Source organism: Bufo bufo, chromosome 9 (assembly GCF_905171765.1).
Source record: "Bufo bufo chromosome 9, aBufBuf1.1, whole genome shotgun sequence".
In the NCBI taxonomy this organism is placed as follows: domain Eukaryota; kingdom Metazoa; phylum Chordata; class Amphibia; order Anura; family Bufonidae; genus Bufo; species Bufo bufo.
The window spans coordinates 226358060-226379136 of NC_053397.1; the positions used below are offsets into that span (position 1 = coordinate 226358060).

The following is a 21077-nucleotide window of genomic DNA, read 5'->3' on the forward strand; positions in this document are numbered from 1 at the left end:
AGCTGTGGATGTAGTGAGGTGAGTAGAAGACTGGACAGAGGGGCGGCTGTGGATGTAGTGAGGTGAGTAGAAGCCTGGACAAAGGGGCGGCTGTGGATGTAGTGAGGTGAGTAGAAGCCTGGACAGAGGGGTGGCTGTGGATGTAGTGAGGTGAGTAGTAGCCTGGACAGAGGGGCGTCTGTGGATGTAGTGAGGTGAGTAGAAGCCTGGACAGAGGGGTGGCTGTGGATGTAGTGAGATGAGTAGAAGCCTGGACAGAGGGGCGGCTGTGGATGTAGTGAGGTGAGTAGAAGCCTGGACAGAGGGGCGGCTGTGGATATAGTGAGGTAAGTAGAAGCCTGTACAGAGTGGCAGCTGTGGATATAGTGAGGTGAGTAGAAGCTTGGACAGAGGGGTGGCTGTGGATGTAGTGAGGTGAGTAAAAGCCTGGACAGAGGGGTGGCTGTGGATGTAGTGAGATGAGTAGAAGCCTGTACAGAGTGGCAGCTGTGGATATAGTGAGGTGAGTAGAAGCTTGGACACAGGGGCGGCTGTGGATGTAGTGAGGTGAGTAGTATCCTGGACAGAGGGGCGGCTGTGGATGTAGTGAGGTGAGTAGTAGCCTGGACAGAGGGGCGGCTGTGGATGTAGTGAGGTGAGTAGTATCCTGGACAGAGGGGCGGCTGTGGATGTAGTGAGATGAGTAGAAGCCTGGACAGAGGGGCGGCTGTGGATATAGTGAGGTAAGTAGAAGCCTGTACAGAGTGGCAGCTGTGGATATAGTGAGGTGAGTAGAAGCTTGGACAGAGGGGTGGCTGTGGATTTAGTGAGGTGAGTAAAAGCCTGGACAGAGGGGTGGCTGTGGATGTAGTGAGGTGAGTAGAAGCCTGGACAGAGGGGCGGCTGTGGATGTAGTGAGGTGAGTAGTAGCTTGGACAGAGGGGCGGCTGTGGATGTAGTGAGATGAGTAGTAGCCTGGACAGAGGGGCGGCTGTGGATGTAGTGAGGTGAGTAGAAGCCTGTACAGAGTGGCAGCTGTGGATATAGTGAGGTGAGTAGAAGCTTGGACAGAGGGGTGGCTGTGGATGCAGTGAGGTGAGTAAAAGCCTGGACAGAGGGGTGGCTGTGGATGTAGTGAGGTGAGTAGAAGCCTGGACAGAGGGGCGGCTGTGGATGTAGTGAGGTGAGTAGTAGCTTGGACAGAGGGGCGGCTGTGGATGTAGTGAGGTGAGTAGAAGCCTGGACAGAGGGGCGGCTGTGGATGTAGTGAGGTGAGTAGAAGCCTGTACAGAGTGGCAGCTGTGGATATAGTGAGGTGAGTAGAGCTTGGACAGAGGGGTGGCTGTGGATGTAGTGAGGTGAGTAGTAGCCTGAACAGAGGGGCGGCTGTGGATGTAGTGAGGTGAGTAGTAGCCTGGAAAGAGGGGCGGCTGTGGATGTAGTGAGGTGAGTAGAAGCCTGGACAGAGGGGCGGCTGTGGATATAGTGAGGTAAGTAGAAGCCTGTACAGAGTGGCGGCTGTGGATGTAGTGAGGTGAGTAAAAGCCTGGACAGAGGGGTGGCTGTGGATGTAGTGAGGTGAGTAGAAGCCTGGACAGAGGGGCGGCTGTGGATGTAGTGAGGTGAGTAGAAGCCTGGACAGAGGGGCGGCTGTGGATGTAGTGAGGTGAGTAGAAGCCTGGACAGAGGGGCGGCTGTGGATATAGTGAGGTAAGTAGAAGCCTGTACAGAGTGGCAGCTGTGGATATAGTGAGGTGAGTAGAAGCTTGGACACAGGGGCGGCTGTGGATGTAGTGAGGTGAGTAGAAGCTTGGACAGAGGGGCGACTGTGAATGTAGTGAGGTGAGTAGTATCCTGGACAGAGGGGCGGCTGTGGATGTAGTGAGATGAGTAGTAGCCTGGGCAGAGGGGTGGCTGTGGATGTAGTGAGGTGGGTAGAAGCCTGGACAGAGGGGCGGCTGTGGATATAGTGAGGTAAGTAGAAGCCTGTACAGAGTGGCAGCTGTGGATATAGTGAGGTGAGTTTAAGCTTGGACAGAGGGGTGGCTGTGGATGTAGTGAGGTGAGTAAAAGCCTGGACAGAGGGGCGGCTGTGGATGTAGTGAGGTGAACAGAAGCCTGGACAGAGGGGCGGCTGTGGATGTAGTGAGGTGAACAGAAGCATGGACAGAGGGGCGGCTGTGGATGTAGTGAGGTGAGTAGTAGCCTGCACAGAGGGGCGGCTGTGGATGTAGTGAGGTGAACAGAAGCCTGGACAGAGGGGCGGCTGTGGATGTAGTGAGGTGAGTAGTAGCCTGGACAGAGGGGCGGCTGTGGATGTAGTGAGGTGAGTAGTAGCCTGGACAGAGGGGCGGCTGTGGATGTAGTGAGGTGAACAGAAGCCTGGACAGAGGGGCGGCTGTGGATGTAGTGAGGTGAGTAGTAGCCTGCACAGAGGGGCGGCTGTACATGTAGTGAGGTGAACAGAAGCCTGGACAGAGGGGCGGCTGTGGATGTAGTGAGGTGAGTAGTAGCCTGCACAGAGGGGCGGCTGTGGATGTAGTGAGGTGAGTAGTAGCCTGGACAGAGGGGCGGCTGTGGATGTAGTGAGGTGAGTAGTAGCTTGGACAGAGGGGCGGCTGTGGATATAGTGAGGTAAGTAGAAGCCTGTACAGAGTGGCAGCTGTGGATGTAGTGAGGTGAGTAGAAGCCTGGACAGAGGGGCGGCTGTGGATGTAGTGAGGTGAGTAGTAGCTTGGACAGAGGGGCGGCTGTGGATGTAGTGAGGTGAGTAGTAGCTTGGACAGAGGGGCGGCTGTGGATGTAGTGAGGTGAGTAGTAGCTTGGACAGAGGGGCGGCTGTGGATGTAGTGAGGTGAGTAGTAGCCTGGACAGAGGGGTGGCTGTGGATGTAGTGAGGTGAGTAGTAGCCTGGACAGAGGGGCGGCTGTGGATGTAGTGAGGTGAGTAGTAGCCTGGACAGAGGGGCGGCTGTGGATGTAGTGAGGTGAGTAGTAGCTTGGACAGAGGGGCGGCTGTGGATGTAGTGAGGTGAGTAGTATCCTGGACAGAGGGGCAGCTGTGGATGTAGTGAGGTGAGTAGTATCCTGGACAGAGGGGCAGCTGTGGATGTAGTGTTTCTGGATTTTGCAAAGGATTTTGATACTGTCCCTCTTAGACGCTTAATAAGTAAAGTAAGGTCTATTGGCTTGGAAAGTATAGTTTGTAATTGGATTGAAAACTGGCTGAAGGACCGTGTCCAGAGAGCTGTGGTCAATGATTCGTATTCCGAATGGTCCCAGGTTATAAGTGGTGACCCCAAGGTTCAGTGCTGGGTCCTCTGTTATTTAATTTATATAATGATATTGAGGACGGGATTAATAGCACCATATCTATATTTGCAGATGACACTTAGCTGTGTAATACTGTACAGTCTATGGAAGATGTCCACAAACTACAAGCTGACTGGGACGCTCTGAGTGATTGGGCATCAACTTGGCAAATGAGGTTCAATGTGGACAAATGTAAAGTTCTGCGTCTTGGTAGTAATAATCTCTGTGCTTCATATGTCCTAGGGGAGGTAACACTGGAGAGTCACTTATAGAGAAGGATTTGGGTGTCCTTGTGGATGGTAGATTAAATAACAGCACAATGTCAATCAGCTGCGTCTAAGGCCACCAGGATACTGTCATGCATTAAACGAGGCATGGACTGGCGGGGCAGGGATGTAATATTACCACTTTACAAAGCGCTGGTGCGGCCTCATCTGGAATACGCAGTCCAGTTCTGGGCACTAGTCCATAGAAAGGACGCCCTGGAGCTGGAGAGAGTACAGAGGAGAGCGACTAAACTGATGAGGGGCCTGGAGGGTCTGAGGAGATTAAAATAATTGAGAAGAGACGTCTAAGGGGGACATGATTAACCTGTACAAATATATAAATGGGCCATACATAAAATACAGTGAAAAGCTGTTGCATGTAAAATGCGCTCAAAAGACAAGGGGGCGCTGCCTCCGACTGGAGAAGAAGTTCAGTTTCCAGAAGCGTTGAAGATTCTTTACTGTAAGAACTGTGAATCTGTGGAATAGACGTCCTCAGGACGTGGTCACAGCAGGAACAGTCGACAGTTTCAAAAAGGGTTTAGACAAATTCTTAAAATTAAAAAACATTAATGCTTATGAAACCGTGTAGAAAGCTGAGTCTCACTTCCTTCTGGGATTCGCGTCCTCACCGATCCCTTGGTTGAACTTGATGGACATTTGTCTTTTTTCAACCGTATTAACTATGTAATTATGTATAACATCCAGCCTCTAACCATGCAGTCTGCCATTACCACAGTGTATAACATCCAGCCCCTGCCATGCAGTCGCCTTTACAGACATTGGTGACAGAATGGCTTGTAAAGGGCTCCCTGAATCCCAGCGTGGTCCTGTAATAGGATGTCATTGCTGCCACCAATCACTTTTTGATCATAGATATTCTGCCATCACCTGTGAGCGGTATTATTGTAAAGTGGAAGGAACCACAGCAATTCAGCCACGAAGTGCAGACCACGTAAAGTTCCAGAGCGGGATCGCTGAGTGCTGAGGAGCATAGTGCATAAAAGTCACCAACGCTCTGCTAACTCCATAACTGCAGAGTCCAGACCTCCTCTGCCATTACCGTCAGCACAATAACTGTGCCGGTCGCCTCATGGCATTGGTGTCCGTGGCCGCTGCATGACAGCTTTGTGGAAGACTCTTCTCTGCTCCATGACCGCGCCCGGGGCATGAGCTCCATAAAGAAATGGTTGGGGGAAGAACATGACTGGCCCGACCTCGACCCCATCCAACAGCCGAGCCCTCTCCTCCAGCGTCAGGGATCTCCTGGATGAAGAGGGCGAGAGCTCCCAGACACCCCGCAGCCAATGGGGGCGCACTAATGGGAGGTCAGAGTGTGGAGGGGTCACGTACTCCTCGTCTGCTTAGCGGGCGGCCATGATGTGCACCCCTGTGAGTTAGACTACAGCCCATAATATCACATGGGGACATTACACCGACTGCTCCGGATGAGCCCCAACTGCCGAGCACATGGCTGAGGCCAGCGATCGGCGGATACGGGCGCCTCACGGCTGCAGGAGAAGGGGGGTATAGGAGGATTGCCTGAGATGTTTCATTCTTTCGGGTAACCCCTTTGTGCACTGTGTACAGAGCGGGTGCCGGCCGTGTTAAACCGCTCACACTCATCTGTAAAACAACAACAAAGACAATAAAACAATAACGTCTGAACCACGCGCCATTTATATGACACGACACAAGGCCAGAATTACTGATTCTAGAAGTCGTCTCCACAAAAATGATGAAAAAAAGCCGTATCTGCCCCAAAATGGTAGCATAAAAATGACAGCTCACACGCGAAAAAAAATCTACGAAAAAGGTGATATCAGAAAACGGCGACAGAAACTGATTTATTACGTGTTCATTATCAAAGGTTCATAAAATCGATATAAATCTGGCGCCGCTTCGATCGTCCGGACCAGAGGATTACGTTTATCAGATCATTTTTACTGTGTGGTGAATGGCTTAAAAACTCCCAAAAACAACAACAAAAAACAATGGCGCATCGCAGGTTTTTTTAATCCGTCCATCAAGAAATATATACAATAATAAATGCCGCCATAAAAAAATACAAAGGAAGCCTCGGAGGTCAATGGAGAAAGGATAAGACTCAGACTAAGGCGGTGACTACTCCGGCCCCGCCCCCGCCATGTGTCTCTCACATCCCCGATATACACCCGCGGGTCACGTGGCCTCGGCACGGTCATGTGACAGCCGGCTGTACACAGCACACATGGAGAACACGTGGTCCCTGTTTGCGCTGAGGCTTTTTGTCCCTGAGCGGGATCCGTCTTCCAGCGCCGGAACTGAGGGATCTACAGGAGACTGGGCCGCTGCCGACTGACAGGTACCGGGTCACTCACCCGCCGGGTGCCGGGCAGGGTGTCATCCTTCGTCTGTGACTACCAGTCGCAGCATGCCCCATTACTGCCAGATCAGGGGCTAGGTTTCCTGTAGACAACGGCTGGCGTGGGACTACAATCCCCAGCATGCCCCACCAGCTAAGGACCTCCCTGTATAGTGTTATGGATTCTTTGGGTGGACCACAAGTCCCAGCAGACTGACCACTCCTGACTTGCAACCACTTCTTGTACTGCATTTTAAGTTCTGCGCCATTTCATGTGACTTGCGGTGAAATTGGCGCATTGTAAATTTCGGCATTGCTGGGTGCGACCGTTTCACCGGTGATGGCCTCGTCCCCCCCCCCCCCCCCCCCCCGAGCCGTAGATCCGTATACATCCCACCGCTGCGCTCAGATCCCGCGCCCGTCCCTATCACTCCCAATATCCAGCATCTGAGGGAAATGAATAGACCGTGCCCTTCACAGTTTTCACATCTCTGCTTGCAGTCATTGAATGAAAACATTATTTACCTTCAGAGGCTGAGCACCTACCTGTCCTATGTTCACATGCTTGTAAAAATCCAACGTGGACTCGTCATAGAATCCCGGTGAGAAATCCAAGGCCGACCATCAGATTCCTGCCGCCGAGCCCGCCATGGATCGGCGCCATTCAGTGCAGCTTACTCCGGCCACAGTGGGATGTGGACTTGATACACACCAAAATCCATGTAAAATGTAAGCCGAATACTTCCCACAGCTGAGGGATTGTTACAATGTGTCAAGACGTCTGCAGCACAAATCTCCCTTCGGTCCTGCTAATTGGTTACACTGTATCCGTGCAGGTAACGGTTCTCTAGTCTGGATACAACTGTAACAAACCTTCAGCTGTACAGGCTTAGCATCTGGATGTAGACAGGAATGTTACCATTCACCGTCAGCAATCGAAGATCTTGAAATTGGTGATAACTGAAACAGAATATCGTCTGTTAGAAAATTGACGCTTTATTTACTGGATGCTGGCCCTTTAATAAATAGGAATTGGGATGGCGATTAATCTTATTTTCTTGCAGGATGGCGGTAGAATTACAGGCGGTGGTGATGGCGGTTTATGGGGGGTCCCGGATGCAGGACCTCACCACCAGTATCCCAAAGCCGCGGCTTCCTGTGGGCAATAAACCCCTGGTGTGGTACCCGCTGAACATGCTGGAGCGGGCAGGATTCGAGGGTGAGTGTGTAATGTGCGGGTCCCAGAATCCTCTGCCCCCCGAGTCTCCTTTCATACACCACTGTTTATGATGAGGTCCCGGCCTGGTCACAATGTACCTCCGGCGGTCCGTAGATAACGTGTCTTCTCATTGGTGGCAGAGGTCATTGTGGTGACCACCAAGGAGGTGCAGAAATACATCCCAGACATGAGAATGAAGGTGGAGGTCGTGTGTCTGCCCGATGACAGGGCGTCCGAGATGGGGACGGCCGACTCTCTGCGCCACATCTCCTCTAAGATAAAGGTAAAACTACCTCCGAGTTCACAGGGTCCGGGTCTGCGCAGAGTGCGCTCTGCTGTGCCATATTATGGGGAGTGTAGTGTCTGCTGCGGTCAGTCTTCAGTGCTGTAGACAGAAATACTACATCGCACTTAAAGCAGAATACTCAAAGCAGCTTTGAGTGTGACTGGAGTATTAAAAAAGAAACCTGGATGTGACTGGAGCATACATATGATGAATGCTCCTTTAAATGTGACTGGAGTATAAGCATACTGAATGGAGCAGCAGTGTAAGAATTGAGAATGCAGCTCTAGATGTGACCAGAGTATAAGACATGTACTAGAAATATAGGTGTAGGGCGCAGGGATGTCGGAGACATTTGACTTCTGTTGCATTGAAGACTTCTAGCAAGTTTTAGACCCTATGACTGTCACTCCAGAAGTGTCTGGAGCATAAGCAGTGTGAATGCAGCTCTGGAAGTGACTGGAGCATAAGCAGTGTGAATGCAGCTCTGGAAGTGACTGGAGCATAGGCAGTGTGAATGCAGCTCTGGAAGTGACTGGAGCATAGGCAGTGTGAATGCAGCTCTGGAAGTGACTGGAGCATAGGCAGTGTGAATGCAGCTCTGGAAGTGACTGGAGCATAGGCAGTGTGAATGCAGCTCTGGAAGTACTGAACGCTACGTTCACATCTCCAGCATGTAAATCCGGTTGTCTGTTCCAGCAGAGGATCAGACTACTGGAGTTCCCATATCCATTGTAGCCGGACACCGCTGGATCCCCATTTATTATAACCGGTTCTGCGGATACCCACTGGATCACCATCGGATCCCATTATAGTTAATGGAGATGCGGCAGTGTCTGGCTATGCTGAATACGGTAAGTTCCGTAGTCTCCTGGAACAGACTCCTGGACTGTATTGTGAAGGCTGCTCTGGAAGTGATTGGAGCAGTTTGCAGTAAGTGACCGTTGTCATATATTTGGGGAATGTACTTTGACTCCTGTCTGACTTCACTGACTCCCATTAGAGCGACGTCCTGGTAATCGGCTGCGACCTCATCACGGAAGTTGCTCTGCACGAAGTCATTGACCTGTTCCGAGCTCACAATGCCACGCTCGCCATGTTGATGCAGAAAGCGCCGGAGCCCAGCGAGCATGTCCCCGGGCAGAAAGGGAAGCAGAAGGCTGGTGAGTAGCGACGTGGGGGGCGTCCTGTGATATGGAGGGGGCCCATACACATCGCCAATTTGTGTGGGACCAACTGTCTACCCAATGCGGTGTCCCCCAACCTGTGGCCCTCCAGCTATTCCAAAACTACAACTCCCCTCATGTCCTGACAGCCTGTGTCTATCAGGGTGTCCTAACCCTACCCTTGTGGTAGATAGGGGGGGGGGTACACGAGATCTTTTGCTCTCAAGGAAGATAAGCAGCTGCCGGGGGCTCTGGACGGTAGGGGGTTCCTGGGGGTCCGGGGCACAGGGGGTGGGAAAGATCCAAAGGAGACTGGAGAGGAAAGAGGAGTCTAGAGGGAGGACATGGAGGCTCTGGCAGTGGCTTACTGCCCTCTCCCACTGAGAACACATGCATGCTCGGCCGAGGCCAGTGTTGCTGGTGCCTTATGGATTGATTATACACTGCTCAAAAAAATAAAGGGAACACTTAAACAACACAATGTAACTCCAAGTCAATCACACTTCTGTGAAATCAAACTGTCCACTTAGGAAGCAACACTGAGTGACAATCAATTTCACATGCTGTTGTGCAAATGGGATAGACAACAGGTGGAAATTATAGGCAATTAGCAAGTCACCCCCAATAAAGGAGTGGTTCTGCAGGTGGTGACCACAGACCACTTCTCAGTTCCTATGCTTCCTGGCTGATGTTTTGGTCACTTTTGAATGCTGGCGGTGCTTTCACTCTAGTGGTAGCATGAGACGGAGTCTACAACCCACACAAGTGGCTCAGGTAGTGCAGCCTATCCAGGATGGCACATCAATGCAAGCTGTGGCAAGAAGGTTTGCTGTGTCTGTCAGCGTAGTGTCTAGAGCATGGAGGCGCTACCAGGAGACAGGCCAGTACATCAGGAGACGTGGAGGAGGCCGTAGGGGGGCAACAACCCAGCAGCAGGACCGCTACCTCCACCTTTGTGCAAGGAGGAAAAGCAGGAGCACTGCCAGAGCCCTGCAAAATGACCTCCAGCAGGCCACAAATGTGCATGTGTCTGCTCAAACGGTCAGAAACAGACTCCATGAGGGTGATATGAGGGCCCGACGTCCACAGGTGGGGGTTGTGCTTACAGCCCAACACCGTGCAGGACGTTTGGCATTTGCCAGAGAACACCAAGATTGGCAAATTCGCCACTGGCGCCCTGTGCTCTTCACAGATGAAAGCAGGTTCACACTGAGCACATGTGACAGAGTCTGGAGACGCCGTGGAGAACGTTCTGCTGCCTGCAACATCCTCCAGCATGACCGGTTTGGCATTGGGTCAGTAATGGTGTGGGGTGGCATTTCTTTGGAGGGCCGCACAGCCCTCCATGTGCTTGCCAGAGGTAGCCTGACTGCCATTAGGTACCGAGATGAGATCCTCAGACCCCTTGTGAGACCATATGCTGGTGCGGTTGTCCCTGGGTTCCTCCTAATGCAAGACAATGCTAGACCTCATGTGGCTGGAGTGTGTCAGCAGTTCCTGCAAGACGAAGGCATTGATGCTATGGACTGGCCCGCCCGTTCCCCAGACCTGAATCCAATTGAGCACATCTGGGACATCATGTCTTGCTCTATCCACCAACGTCACGTTGCACCACAGACTGTCCAGGAGTTGGCAGATGCTTTAGTCCAGGTCTGGGAGGAGATCCCTCAGGAGACCGTCCGCCACCTCATCAGGAGCATGCACAGGCGTTGTAGGGAGGTCCTACAGGCACGTGGAGGCCACACACACTACTGAGCCTCATTTTGACTTGTTTTAAGGACATTACATCAAAGTTGGATCAGCCTGTAGTGTGTTTTTCCACTTTAATTTTGAGGGTGACTCCAAATCCAGACCTCCATGGGTTAAAAAATTTGATTTCCATTTTTTTATTTTTCTTGTGAAATTCTTTTTATTAAAATTTTTATAAACAAACAAATAGAACAGAAATTGCTTTCTAAGTCGCGTGGAAGATATGAAGAAATAAACATAGAATTTTTCACAATGTCAAAAGAGAAACATATTATAAGCGATTTGTATAACAGCTTGTATTGTGAAGAAACAATTGTAACCAAGAAGTATTGATTATCAGTAAACATTCTTCCTATAAAAATAGTATATAACCTAAGGATATGAAAACAGAAAAACAAACAAATAACATAACTAACACATCAAAACTATGCAGGAATATCTCTCAAATTTGAGAGGGATAATAATTACTGTTTAACCATCTGTTTTATTTTTGGTGTGATTTTGTTGTCAGCACATTCAACTATGTAAAGAACAAAGTATTTCAGAAGAATATTTTATTAATTCAGATCTAGGATGTGATATTTTTGTGTTCCCTTTATTTTTTTGAGCAGTGTACAAACTGTATAGGGATGTGACCGTACTGAGCGTATAGTGACAGGAGATTTTTCTGTACTTCAGGGAGTTGTATTATAAGCCGTTTCCTTTACGAGTAGGAGCGGGTACTGGTGAGGGCGGTGGTTTCTGGCAGGGTGTAGGTTCCCTTTGTGGCAGCCGGTATGGTGCATGAGGTAGCAGATTTATTAATCCCACTTCTCGTTGTCAGTGGAGGAGCGAGATTTCATCGGCGTGGACGACAGCGGCTCCCGACTCCTGCTTCTGGCCAATGAGGAGGACCTGGACGATGGTCTGGACCTGAAGAAATGCATCTTCCAGCGGTGAGTCACCTCATGTGGCGGTGCGTTCCTCCAGCCGTGGGCGAGGAGTCCGGGCTTCAGGGCCCGCAGCTGTTAGTCCCAGGTGTGCTGCTGCAGGGGCCCCGAAGTCATGAATCACCCTGAGTCTTCATGCTGTGGGGGAGCTCCGGCTCTCAGGGCTGCTGGAGGGTGCCGGCATACATGTGGCTCTGATAGAAACCTCTGTGTTGCACCAAAGGGCGGTCAGTGCTCAAGTGTCCCCTTTGGTTCAGCGCGCTGAGGTCTGGACATCCTGATAATCCGGCCATGTGTCTTCTTATGGTTGGTATCAGCGCTGCGCTCTCCGTCTGCCATCTGACCCGACGCCTCTGATATAATCAGTCCATCCCGATATTTTCAGTGAAGTTTGAGATTTTTCTCTTCCCTATGAAACCTGAGAATGGAACGACCGGCCAGGAGGAAGCCACACCTGCCGAGTCCTGCGCCCCATGACCTTTGAACCAACTGACCTGCGTCCATCATGTGCGCAGTATAGGTCGACCTCTCGGATCCCCGGTGTAATTCTGAGCCCGTCCTCTCTGCAGAACTCTCACTACACCTGGCCAATATCTATAGCCTGTGAGGCAAAGTGTGCCTCGTTACCCTACAGGTCAGATACCGACAGCACCTCACTGCCTCCTCTCTATAGTGAGCGTGGTACGTCATCCAGCTTTCCACGTACCCTGGAAAGCAGATAGATTAATCTAATATGAAGGTGTATTCCTAACTATCGCTCTGCTTGACTGTGTCAGTCTTTACTGTAGTTCTGGCATTGTATTCATGCACTAGAAGGCCCAGGATGTGAGGGCCCCCCGGTTAGAGGGGTTCGGGGCTCTGGGGGTGCGGACCCTCCTTCAATTTGTCTCATTAACAATATTCAGTAACGTATTCGGAAACTGTGCATTCTATTGCAGCAACTGCACCTCCTGATTGATGACTATAATGCTAAAGCTACAGTAAAGACTGACACACAGGAGAACAGCTATATATGGTATTCAGGATCTGTGGAAAGCTGGGTGACTGTACGTGTACTGTAACGGTGGCCTCTCACTGTTCAGCTGCTTCTTAGAGCAAACGTTTATTACGTAATGTTTGGTTTATTAGACCCTGAAAATATCAATGATGTCTTCTACCTGCAGATATCCCCGAATTCACATGAAAATGGGAATGTTAGACGCTCACCTCTACTGTCTGCGGAAATACGTGCTGGACTTCCTAGCCGACAATGAGTACGTAGGTGGTGTGCACAGTGACTGCACCAGCAGAATAGTGAGTGCAGCTCTGGAGTATAATAAAGGATGTAACTCAGGATCAGTACAGGATAAGTAATGTATGTACACAGTGACTGCACCAGCAGAATAGTGAGTGCAGCTCTGGAGTATAATACAGGATGTAACTCAGGATCAGTACAGGATAAGTAATGTATGTACACAGTGACTGCACCAGCAGAATAGTGAGTGCAGCTCTGGAGTATAATACAGGATGTAACTCAGGATCAGTACAGGATAAGTAATGTATGTACACAGTGACTGCACCAGCAGAATAGTGAGTGCAGCTCTGGGGTATAATACAGGATGGAATTCAGGATCAGTACAGGATAAGTAATGTATGTACACAGTGACTGCACCAGCAGAATAGTGAGTGCAGCTCTGGAGTGTAATACAGGATGTAACTCAGGATCAGTACAGGATAAGTAATGTATGTACACAGTAACTGCACCGGCAGAATAGTGAGTGCAGCTCTGGAGTATAATACAGGATGTAACTCAGGATCAGTACAGGATAAGTAATGTATGTACACAGTGACTCCACCAGCAGAATAGTGAGTGCAGCTCTGGAGTATAATACAGGATGTAACTCAGGATCAGTACAGGATAAGTAATGTATGTACACAGTAACTGCACCGGCAGAATAGTGAGTGTAGCTCTGGAGTATAATACAGGATGTAACTCAGGGTCAGTGCAGGATAAGTAATGTATGTACACAGTGACTCCACCAGCAGAATAGTGAGTGCAGCTCTGGAGTATAATACAGGATGTAACTCAGGGTCAGTGCAGGATAAGTAATGTATGTACACAGTGACTCCACCAGCAGAACAGTGAGTGCAGCTCTGGAGTATAATACAGGATGTGACTCAGGATCAGTACAGGCTAAGTAATGTATGTACACAGTAACTCTACCAGTAGAATAGTGAGTGCAGCTCTGGAAATCAGTGAATTTAAATACAGGTGACACTATTAATGGAGGGGAAAGTAACTGATCCTAGTCTTTCCTGGTGTCGCTGTGTTATTGGCCCCATAGACATTAGAGGGTCATTAGATACTGTCAGAATTTAGGGGAAGATTTATCAAAGCTGGAGCAAAGGGGAATCTGACTTAGTTGCTAACAGCAACCAATCAGATTGATCCTTTCATTTTCTAAAAAAGCTTTGAAAAATCAAAGGTGGAATCTGATTGGCTCCAGGGTCAGCTGAGTCAGTTTTGGTTTGCCCCAGTTTTGATCAACCTCCCCATTCGTGTCTCTTTGGCGGCTGCAGATCTTCTTGTCTCTCCCCCTGCAGCTCCTTCTCCTCCGTCCGGCGGGAGCTGGTGCCGTATCTGGTCAGTAAACAGTTCTCACATAAGAATGTGAACCACGAAACAGACAAGAAAGGTAAGAAACCGTCCGGCGCCCGTCAGAAACGTGTCTGTCCTGTCGTCCCCCGTCTACATGGCCGCCTCTTTCCTCATTGCTTCTGCTGAAGGCTTACAATATGTCGCAACAGTTTATCTAGGTCATTCGCTGCGGGGTTCCCTTGTTATATAGATTGGATATTATAGTATATACATCTGTAGCTTGGTCATGTGACCAGCGACTTCTATCACATCATATTGACCTCTCGCCCCTCCTAGACATCTACAGTTATATACCGCGGGATAGCCTCCTGGAAATGGCCTTAGACAAGTCCAGCTGGAACGACCACCGGGGCGACATGAAGGAGTCGTATCATGGCAGCCGCCTGCGCTGTTATGTGCACGTGGCCAGTAGTGAGCTGTGCTGCCGGGTGAACAGCCTGGCCATGTATATGGAGGCCAACAAGCAGGTGAGGTGCCATCGGATGCTGTATGACCGGGCTCCTGAGCGCCCTGCCGGATCGGTACGCGAGGAGACGCTGGACACGCGGTGACTCTTACTTTTTGCAGGTGCCACAGAGCTCCATCTGTAGTGAAGAGCCTCGCGTCCATACAACGGCCGACATCGCGGATAAGCTCATGGTGAGGCGGGATATCATATGGCGACATGTCGCTGCGCCCTGACCCTTAGTACATCGCACTCATGGTTGAGATGCCGCAGTGTAATACGGTTCTTACACTTGGTGGCAGAGACAATTGAGAGCAGCGATCAGGAGGTACTGTCCTGGCCTGGTTCTGTTTTCACAGCTGAGGGGCTTGTGACAGTGTGTCAGCTGGCATCTTTCCTTTCTTGGCACTTGTTACAATGTATCAGTGCAGGTAAAATGTAACGGTTTGGAGTCTGCTTAGCTGACAGGATTGCCACAACTTTTGATAAAATAAATTTTCCATTCACTGACAGCAAGCAGAAATCTTAAAGACACAACATGTATCAGAAAGCTGCAGCGGCTGATTGTATGAAGCAGGGCAGGTTTTGCAGATCTCTGACCCTGCTGGATCCCTCAGATTCCTGCCCTGACCACCTTTCCTTTCTCGCTCCGCAGGTGGGAACAGACAGCATGATCGGGGAACAGACGAAGATCGGGGACAAGACGTCTGTGAAGCATTCAATTGTGGGCGCCAACTGCGTCATCGAAGGGAGAGTGAAGATCACAAACTGCATCATCATGAACGACGTCACGATACAGGACAGGTAGGAACTGCCGCCATTCCTCCTGCAGCCGCTTGGTGGCACTGCTGTGTCCCGGAGCTGAGCCCGGAGTTCACCGGCAGCTGGGTGGTCGCACATTAACCATTTCATCACCAGCACTGGCTGCACACAGATTGTGATCCCCGACATCCCCCCTGGATGCGTTCAGGAGACATTGTGACGGCAGCCGGGGGAATGACAAATTAAGTGCACCTTCCACCAGACACATGGGGGGCCGTATGGGGTCTGCGGGACGTGCTGGGCGATGTGAATGACACGGCTATATCCATTATGGAGATAGTTAATGAGCATAAATATATCTATTCCGGTCTCTGCCATTTCTGACCTCTGCTATCATGCTGGGGGCCATGTGCCCTCCACAGGGGGTCACATTGTTTACAAGGCGTGTGTGCCCTGGAGGGGGAGGGGCTGGTGCTGATAGCAGAGGTGCTTCATTCTTATCTTGTTAGGTGGTCCGGCTGTTTTAACACACACATCTGTGTAATCCCCCTCCACCCATCAGAAAGGGACCCCACCCCCATCCGTTGTCACACCCCACCCTGCACATGGCCTCGTGGGGGAGACACAGGCATTGTGCCGTCTCCACAGGGTGCTCCTGCCCTCTTCATTACATGTAATGTGGCCGGGCCCCTGGCTCTGGTTTACACAGCTGGATAGCACAGGGCAGTCAGCGCGCCCCCCGCTATCCCCTGCCCGCTGCCTGGAAGAGCCTAGAGCTCTGCTTTGTGGTTCATTGACAGAATGTCAAACTTACAGTGAAGACTGACACTGGCAGAGCAGGACTGTACCGTAATAGTGCTCATTAGTTGTCAGCCAGCATCTGTGTTAAAGGGCTGAGGTCCAGTTTTCCATAAATCAAGCTTATTGCTCTATAATGAACAGTTCTACAACTTTCTAAAAGACTTTGGCCCTGATTCATCCAGACCGGCGTCTGCTGTCGGAGGAGGCATGTCCTTTACCATGAGACGCAGGCCATAACATACCGGCCTCCTCCGGCAGTCCGTGCCCCAGAACGAGATCCACGGCAGATTGGGGCTGCCGTAAATAATGATGTGTTGGGGCCTATGGGCTTGCAGAACTGAAAGAAGGCATAGGGGGAATAATTTCCCCCCTAAGTGTTTCAATTTCTTATTGTTTTCAAGATCTCTGCTTGCTGTCAGTGAGTTGCCATTTTTTTAGTTTTACATCCACAAAATCAGAATATACCTAATGCCTCTCACTGCTGAGGGTTTGTTACAGCCCGGACTCGGACTTTACCGGCACTGATACATTGAAACAAACAGGACAGGAGGGAGACTTGTAATGTGTTGTTGTTTTTCAGTCAGGATCATCTTTTCTGATTCTCGGACCAAGAGCTTACATTTTGCCGTTAGCATCTGAGTATTGAAGGGTCATAGAAAGTTGGTTGAGGACAGTTGGTCGGTTGTCGGCATGAGTCATCCAGTTGTCAGTGTTTTATTCCACTGTCTCTTGCCTTCCCCTCAGTTGCAACCTCCAGGGAAGCGTCATCTGTAACAAAGCCTTCATCCACAGCGGTGCCGATATTAAAGATTGCCTGCTCGCCTCAGGTCTTCGAATCAATAGTAAAGGTGAGTGATGTACAGAGCAGGGGCCGCACACTGTATACATCTGCCCCTCCTCCACCTCACTCTGGCCTCCTATGAGCACCCCAAGATCTAAGTTCAGAGGTTAGCACTGGCGTGACCCGTGAGCTTACGCCCCGTGCTGTATATCCCGCCACCCGGTGACCCTTCAGTTTACACAGATCTGGGTAGAAGAACATCTGTAGCTGGAAAGCTGCTCACGTCTAAAGAATTGGGTCAAATTTCTAAAAACACAAAGATGTCTAATTTCACGTTGTGTAAAACCACATAGTCCAGCGACGCTGCGGCTCCACCGCACCCAGCTAAATATTGAGGATTGAGTTCTGGGGAAGCTACAGCGCTGAAACGCCATCAGTAATAGTCTGGTCATTAAAGGGTTAAGTGCCCCTCGGCACATATGACGGGCTTAACGTGATCGTTCGGATATTCTGCGCACATAATAATGTCCATCGTTGCCATAATAGCCGCTCTATGTGGGGCGTGTGGTGTGCTATTGAAGCCTCCGAGTCTCATGGGGGGATAGACTGGGATTTGTCTTCTGTGGGTGGTCTCGGCACAGTGGGAACTAAGTGTCAGTGCAGAATATAAGCAGATAAAATACATGGCTTCCGATTCCACCACCCAGAGACCGGCACGAGTGCCCCGCAGATGTAAGCGAAGCCTCTGCCGCTGTAGAGCGCGGTGTAAATACTCACGCGGCTATTGTAAGCATCTGCAGGGTTGTGTCAACCATAGTCATTGCTGATCTGGAGACCACCTCTAAAGCCAGACTCAACAGGCTCTGCAGGGGTCACGCTCATCTGCAGGTGTATGAGGAGCGTGACTGGGGCCGCGCCAAATTATAGCAACGTCAAAACAAGCAGCGCTCCGAAGATCCCCACTCCCAGTAATACTCTGTATGTGGATATATGGAGAAAAGTACTGGGCCCTCCACATTCCCACTAAGCTGTCACCATACAAGTGTCCACAATGTCTGTCTGCTGAAACTTCAAGATCTCCTTTCACTGGAACTAAGGGGCCGAGGCTGACCGCTGAAAACTCCCCCATTAGCATTACCTCCCTCCACCTGACTGTACAACCTGAAGACCCCCCCTGAATGTTATACACTGTGGTAATGGTAGACTGCACGGCTAGAGGCTGGATGTTATACACTGTGGTAATGGTAGACTGCATGGCAGGGGCTGGATGTTATACACCTGTAGTAATAGCAGACTGCACGGCTAGAGGCTGGATGTTATACACTGTGGTAATGGTAGACTGCATGGCTAGAGGCTGGATGTTATACACTGTGGTAATGGTAGACTGCACGGCTACAGGCTGGATGTTATACACTGTGGTAATGGTAGACTGCATGGCAGGGGCTGGATGTTATACACCTGTAGTAATAGCAGACTGCACGGCTAGAGGCTGGATGTTATACACTGTGGTAATGGTAGACTGCATGGCTAGAGGCTGGATGTTATACACTGTGGTAATGGCAGACTGCACGGCTAGAGGCTGGATGTTATACACTGTGGTAATGGCAGACTGCATGGCTAGAGGCTGGATGTTATACACCTGTGGTAATGGTAGACTGCATGGCTAGAGGCTGGATGTTATACACTGTGGTAATGGCAGACTGCATGGCTAGAGGCTGGATGTTATACACCTGTGGTAATGGTAGATTGCATGGATAGAGGCTGGATGTTATACACTGTGGTAATGGTAGACTGCATGGCTAGAGGCTGGATGTTATACACTGTGGTAATGGTAGACTGCATGGCTAGAGGCTGGATGTTATACACTGTGGTAATGGTAGACTGCATGGCTAGAGGCTGGATGTTATACACTGTGGTAATGGCAGACTGCACGGCTAGAGGCTGGATGTTATACACTGTGGTAATGGTAGACTGCACGGCTAGAGGCTGTATGTTATACACTGTGGTAATGGTAGACTGCATGGCTAGAGGCTGGATGTTATACACTGTGGTAATGGTAGACTGCATGGCTAGAGGCTGGATGTTATACACTGTGGTAATGGTAGACTGCATGGCTAGAGGCTGGATGTTATACACTGTGGTAATGGTAGACTGCATGGCTAGAGGCTGGATGTTATACACTGTGGTAATGGCAGACTGCACGGCTAGAGGCTGGATGTTATACACTGTGGTAATGGTAGACTGCATGGCTAGAGGCTGGATGTTATACACTGTGGTAATGGTAGACTGCATGGCTAGAGGCTGGATGTTATACATTGTGGTAATGGTAGACTGCATGGCTAGAGGCTGGATGTTATACACTGTGGTAATGGTAGACTGCATGGCTAGAGGCTGGATGTTATACACTGTGGTAATGGCAGACTGCACGGCTAGAGGCTGGATGTTATACACTGTGGTAATGGTAGACTGCATGGCTAGAGGCTGGATGTTATACACTGTGGTAATGGCAGACTGCACGGCCATATTGTGTAATGTATATAATATGGGGGTCCACTCAGGCCGAATTGTAAAGGCTTCTAAATCCGCCTCTGCTGCAGAACAGTCTGTCCCTGTCTGAGACGCTGCTGCTTTGCTTGTGACGTTATCTCTACATTGTAACATTATATAGCGGTGTATTATAATATCTGCTGTCTCTGTGTAACCTGCTTTATTCTTCTTTTCTCTGCAGAAAAACGTGTAAATGAGATCATTGTGGGGAACGAGCAACTAATGGAGATCTAGTGTCGCCCCAGAAGAAGCCCCGCCATCCCCTCCCCCACCAACCAGACTTATTTATAGGATAATAAAGGATTGGGAGGTTTATTACTGAGATGTCTTCTATGGGGGGCGCTGCCTGCACCCTATTTGCAGGGTCCTGTTCACAATTTAATAAATTTATTTTAGTAAAATCAATGGTGAGACAGATATCTGCAGTAATGATCTGGCACTGGCAGTCCACACAATGTGTCACTCCCATCATCCCAGAAGCTCTAATCCCCCATCAGGCAACCAGTGTATCCCTCCAGTTCTGTCTCCGTCTGACAGATCTGAATATTGTGGTGCTCGCTCCTCCCAGTGCATGGCTAAATGTGGACAAAGCATAGTCAACCTATAAGTGGTCAGCAATGGCGCGGCCGCCTGTCCTCTCCCCACACAAATAAATGTACACGAGTGTAGCATTACCCCCTCCCCATCCACCTGACTGTACAACCTGAAGACCTACCAGACCCACTTGTACATAGGAGGCAGTATTATAGTAGTTATATTCATGTACATAGGAGCAGTATTATAGTAGTTATATTCTTGTACATAGGAGCAGTATTATAGTAGTTATATTCTTGTACATAGGAGGCAGTATTATAGTAGTTATATTCATGTACATAGGAGGCAGTATTATAGTAGTTATATTCATGTACATAGGAGGCAGTATTATAGTAGTTATATTCTTGTACATAGGAGCAGTATTATAGTAGTTATATTCTTGTACATAGGAGGCAGTATTATAGTAGTTATATTCATGTACATAGGAGCAGTATTATAGTAGTTATATTCTTGTACATAGGAGGCAGTATTATAGTAGTTATATTCCTGTACATAGGAGCAGTATTATAGTAGCTATATTCTTGTACATAGGAGCAGTATTATAGTAGTGATATTCTTGTACATAGGAGCAGTATTATAGTAGATATATTCTTGTACATAGGATGCAGTATTATAGTAGTTATATTCTTGTACATAGGAGCAGTATTATAGTAGTTATATTCTTGTACATAGGAGCAGTATTATAGTAGTTATATTCATGTACATAGGAGCAGTATTATAGTAGTTATATTCTTGTACATAGGAGGCAGTATTATAGTAGTTATATTCATGTACATAGGAGCAGTATTATAGTAGTTATATTCTTGTACATAGGAGCAGTATTATAGTAGTTATATTCTTGTACATAGGAGGCAGTATTATAGTAGTTATATTCATGTACATAGGAGGCAGTATTATAGTAGTTATATTCATGTACATAGGAGGCAGTATTATAGTAGTTATATTCTTGTACATAGGAGCAGTATTATAGTAGTTATATTCTTGTACATAGGAGGCAGTATTATAGTAGTTATATTCATGTACATAGGAGCAGTATTATAGTAGTTATATTCTTGTACATAGGAGGCAGTATTATAGTAGTTATATTCCTGTACATAGGAGCAGTATTATAGTAGCTATATTCTTGTACATAGGAGCAGTATTATAGTAGTTATATTCTTGTACATAGGAGCAGTATTATAGTAGTTATATTCTTGTACATAGGAGCAGTATTATAGTAGTTATATTCTTGTACATAGGAGCAGTATTATAGTAGTTATATTC

General features: G+C 49.0%; 1 protein-coding gene across 2 annotated transcripts; it reads left to right on the top strand.

The window, feature by feature from the left end:
* Positions 1-5766: 5766 nt before the first annotated feature.
* Positions 5767-19538, top strand: EIF2B3 (eukaryotic translation initiation factor 2B subunit gamma). 2 transcript variants are annotated; one of them, XM_040408191.1, is made up of 12 exons: positions 5767-5900; positions 6965-7119; positions 7260-7402; positions 8406-8565; positions 11141-11252; positions 12410-12499; positions 13830-13921; positions 14161-14351; positions 14452-14523; positions 14985-15133; positions 16637-16740; positions 19402-19538. In XM_040408191.1, exons 2-12 carry the CDS (start codon positions 6966-6968, stop codon positions 19452-19454), a joined length of 1320 nt encoding a protein of 439 aa, XP_040264125.1. In that variant the 5' UTR covers positions 5767-5900; position 6965; the 3' UTR covers positions 19455-19538. The 2 variants fall into 2 exon arrangements, with proteins under 2 accessions (XP_040264125.1, XP_040264124.1); XM_040408190.1 differs by lacking the exon at positions 5767-5900 and adding an exon at positions 6608-6629.
* The last annotated feature ends 1539 nt before the right edge of the window (positions 19539-21077 follow it).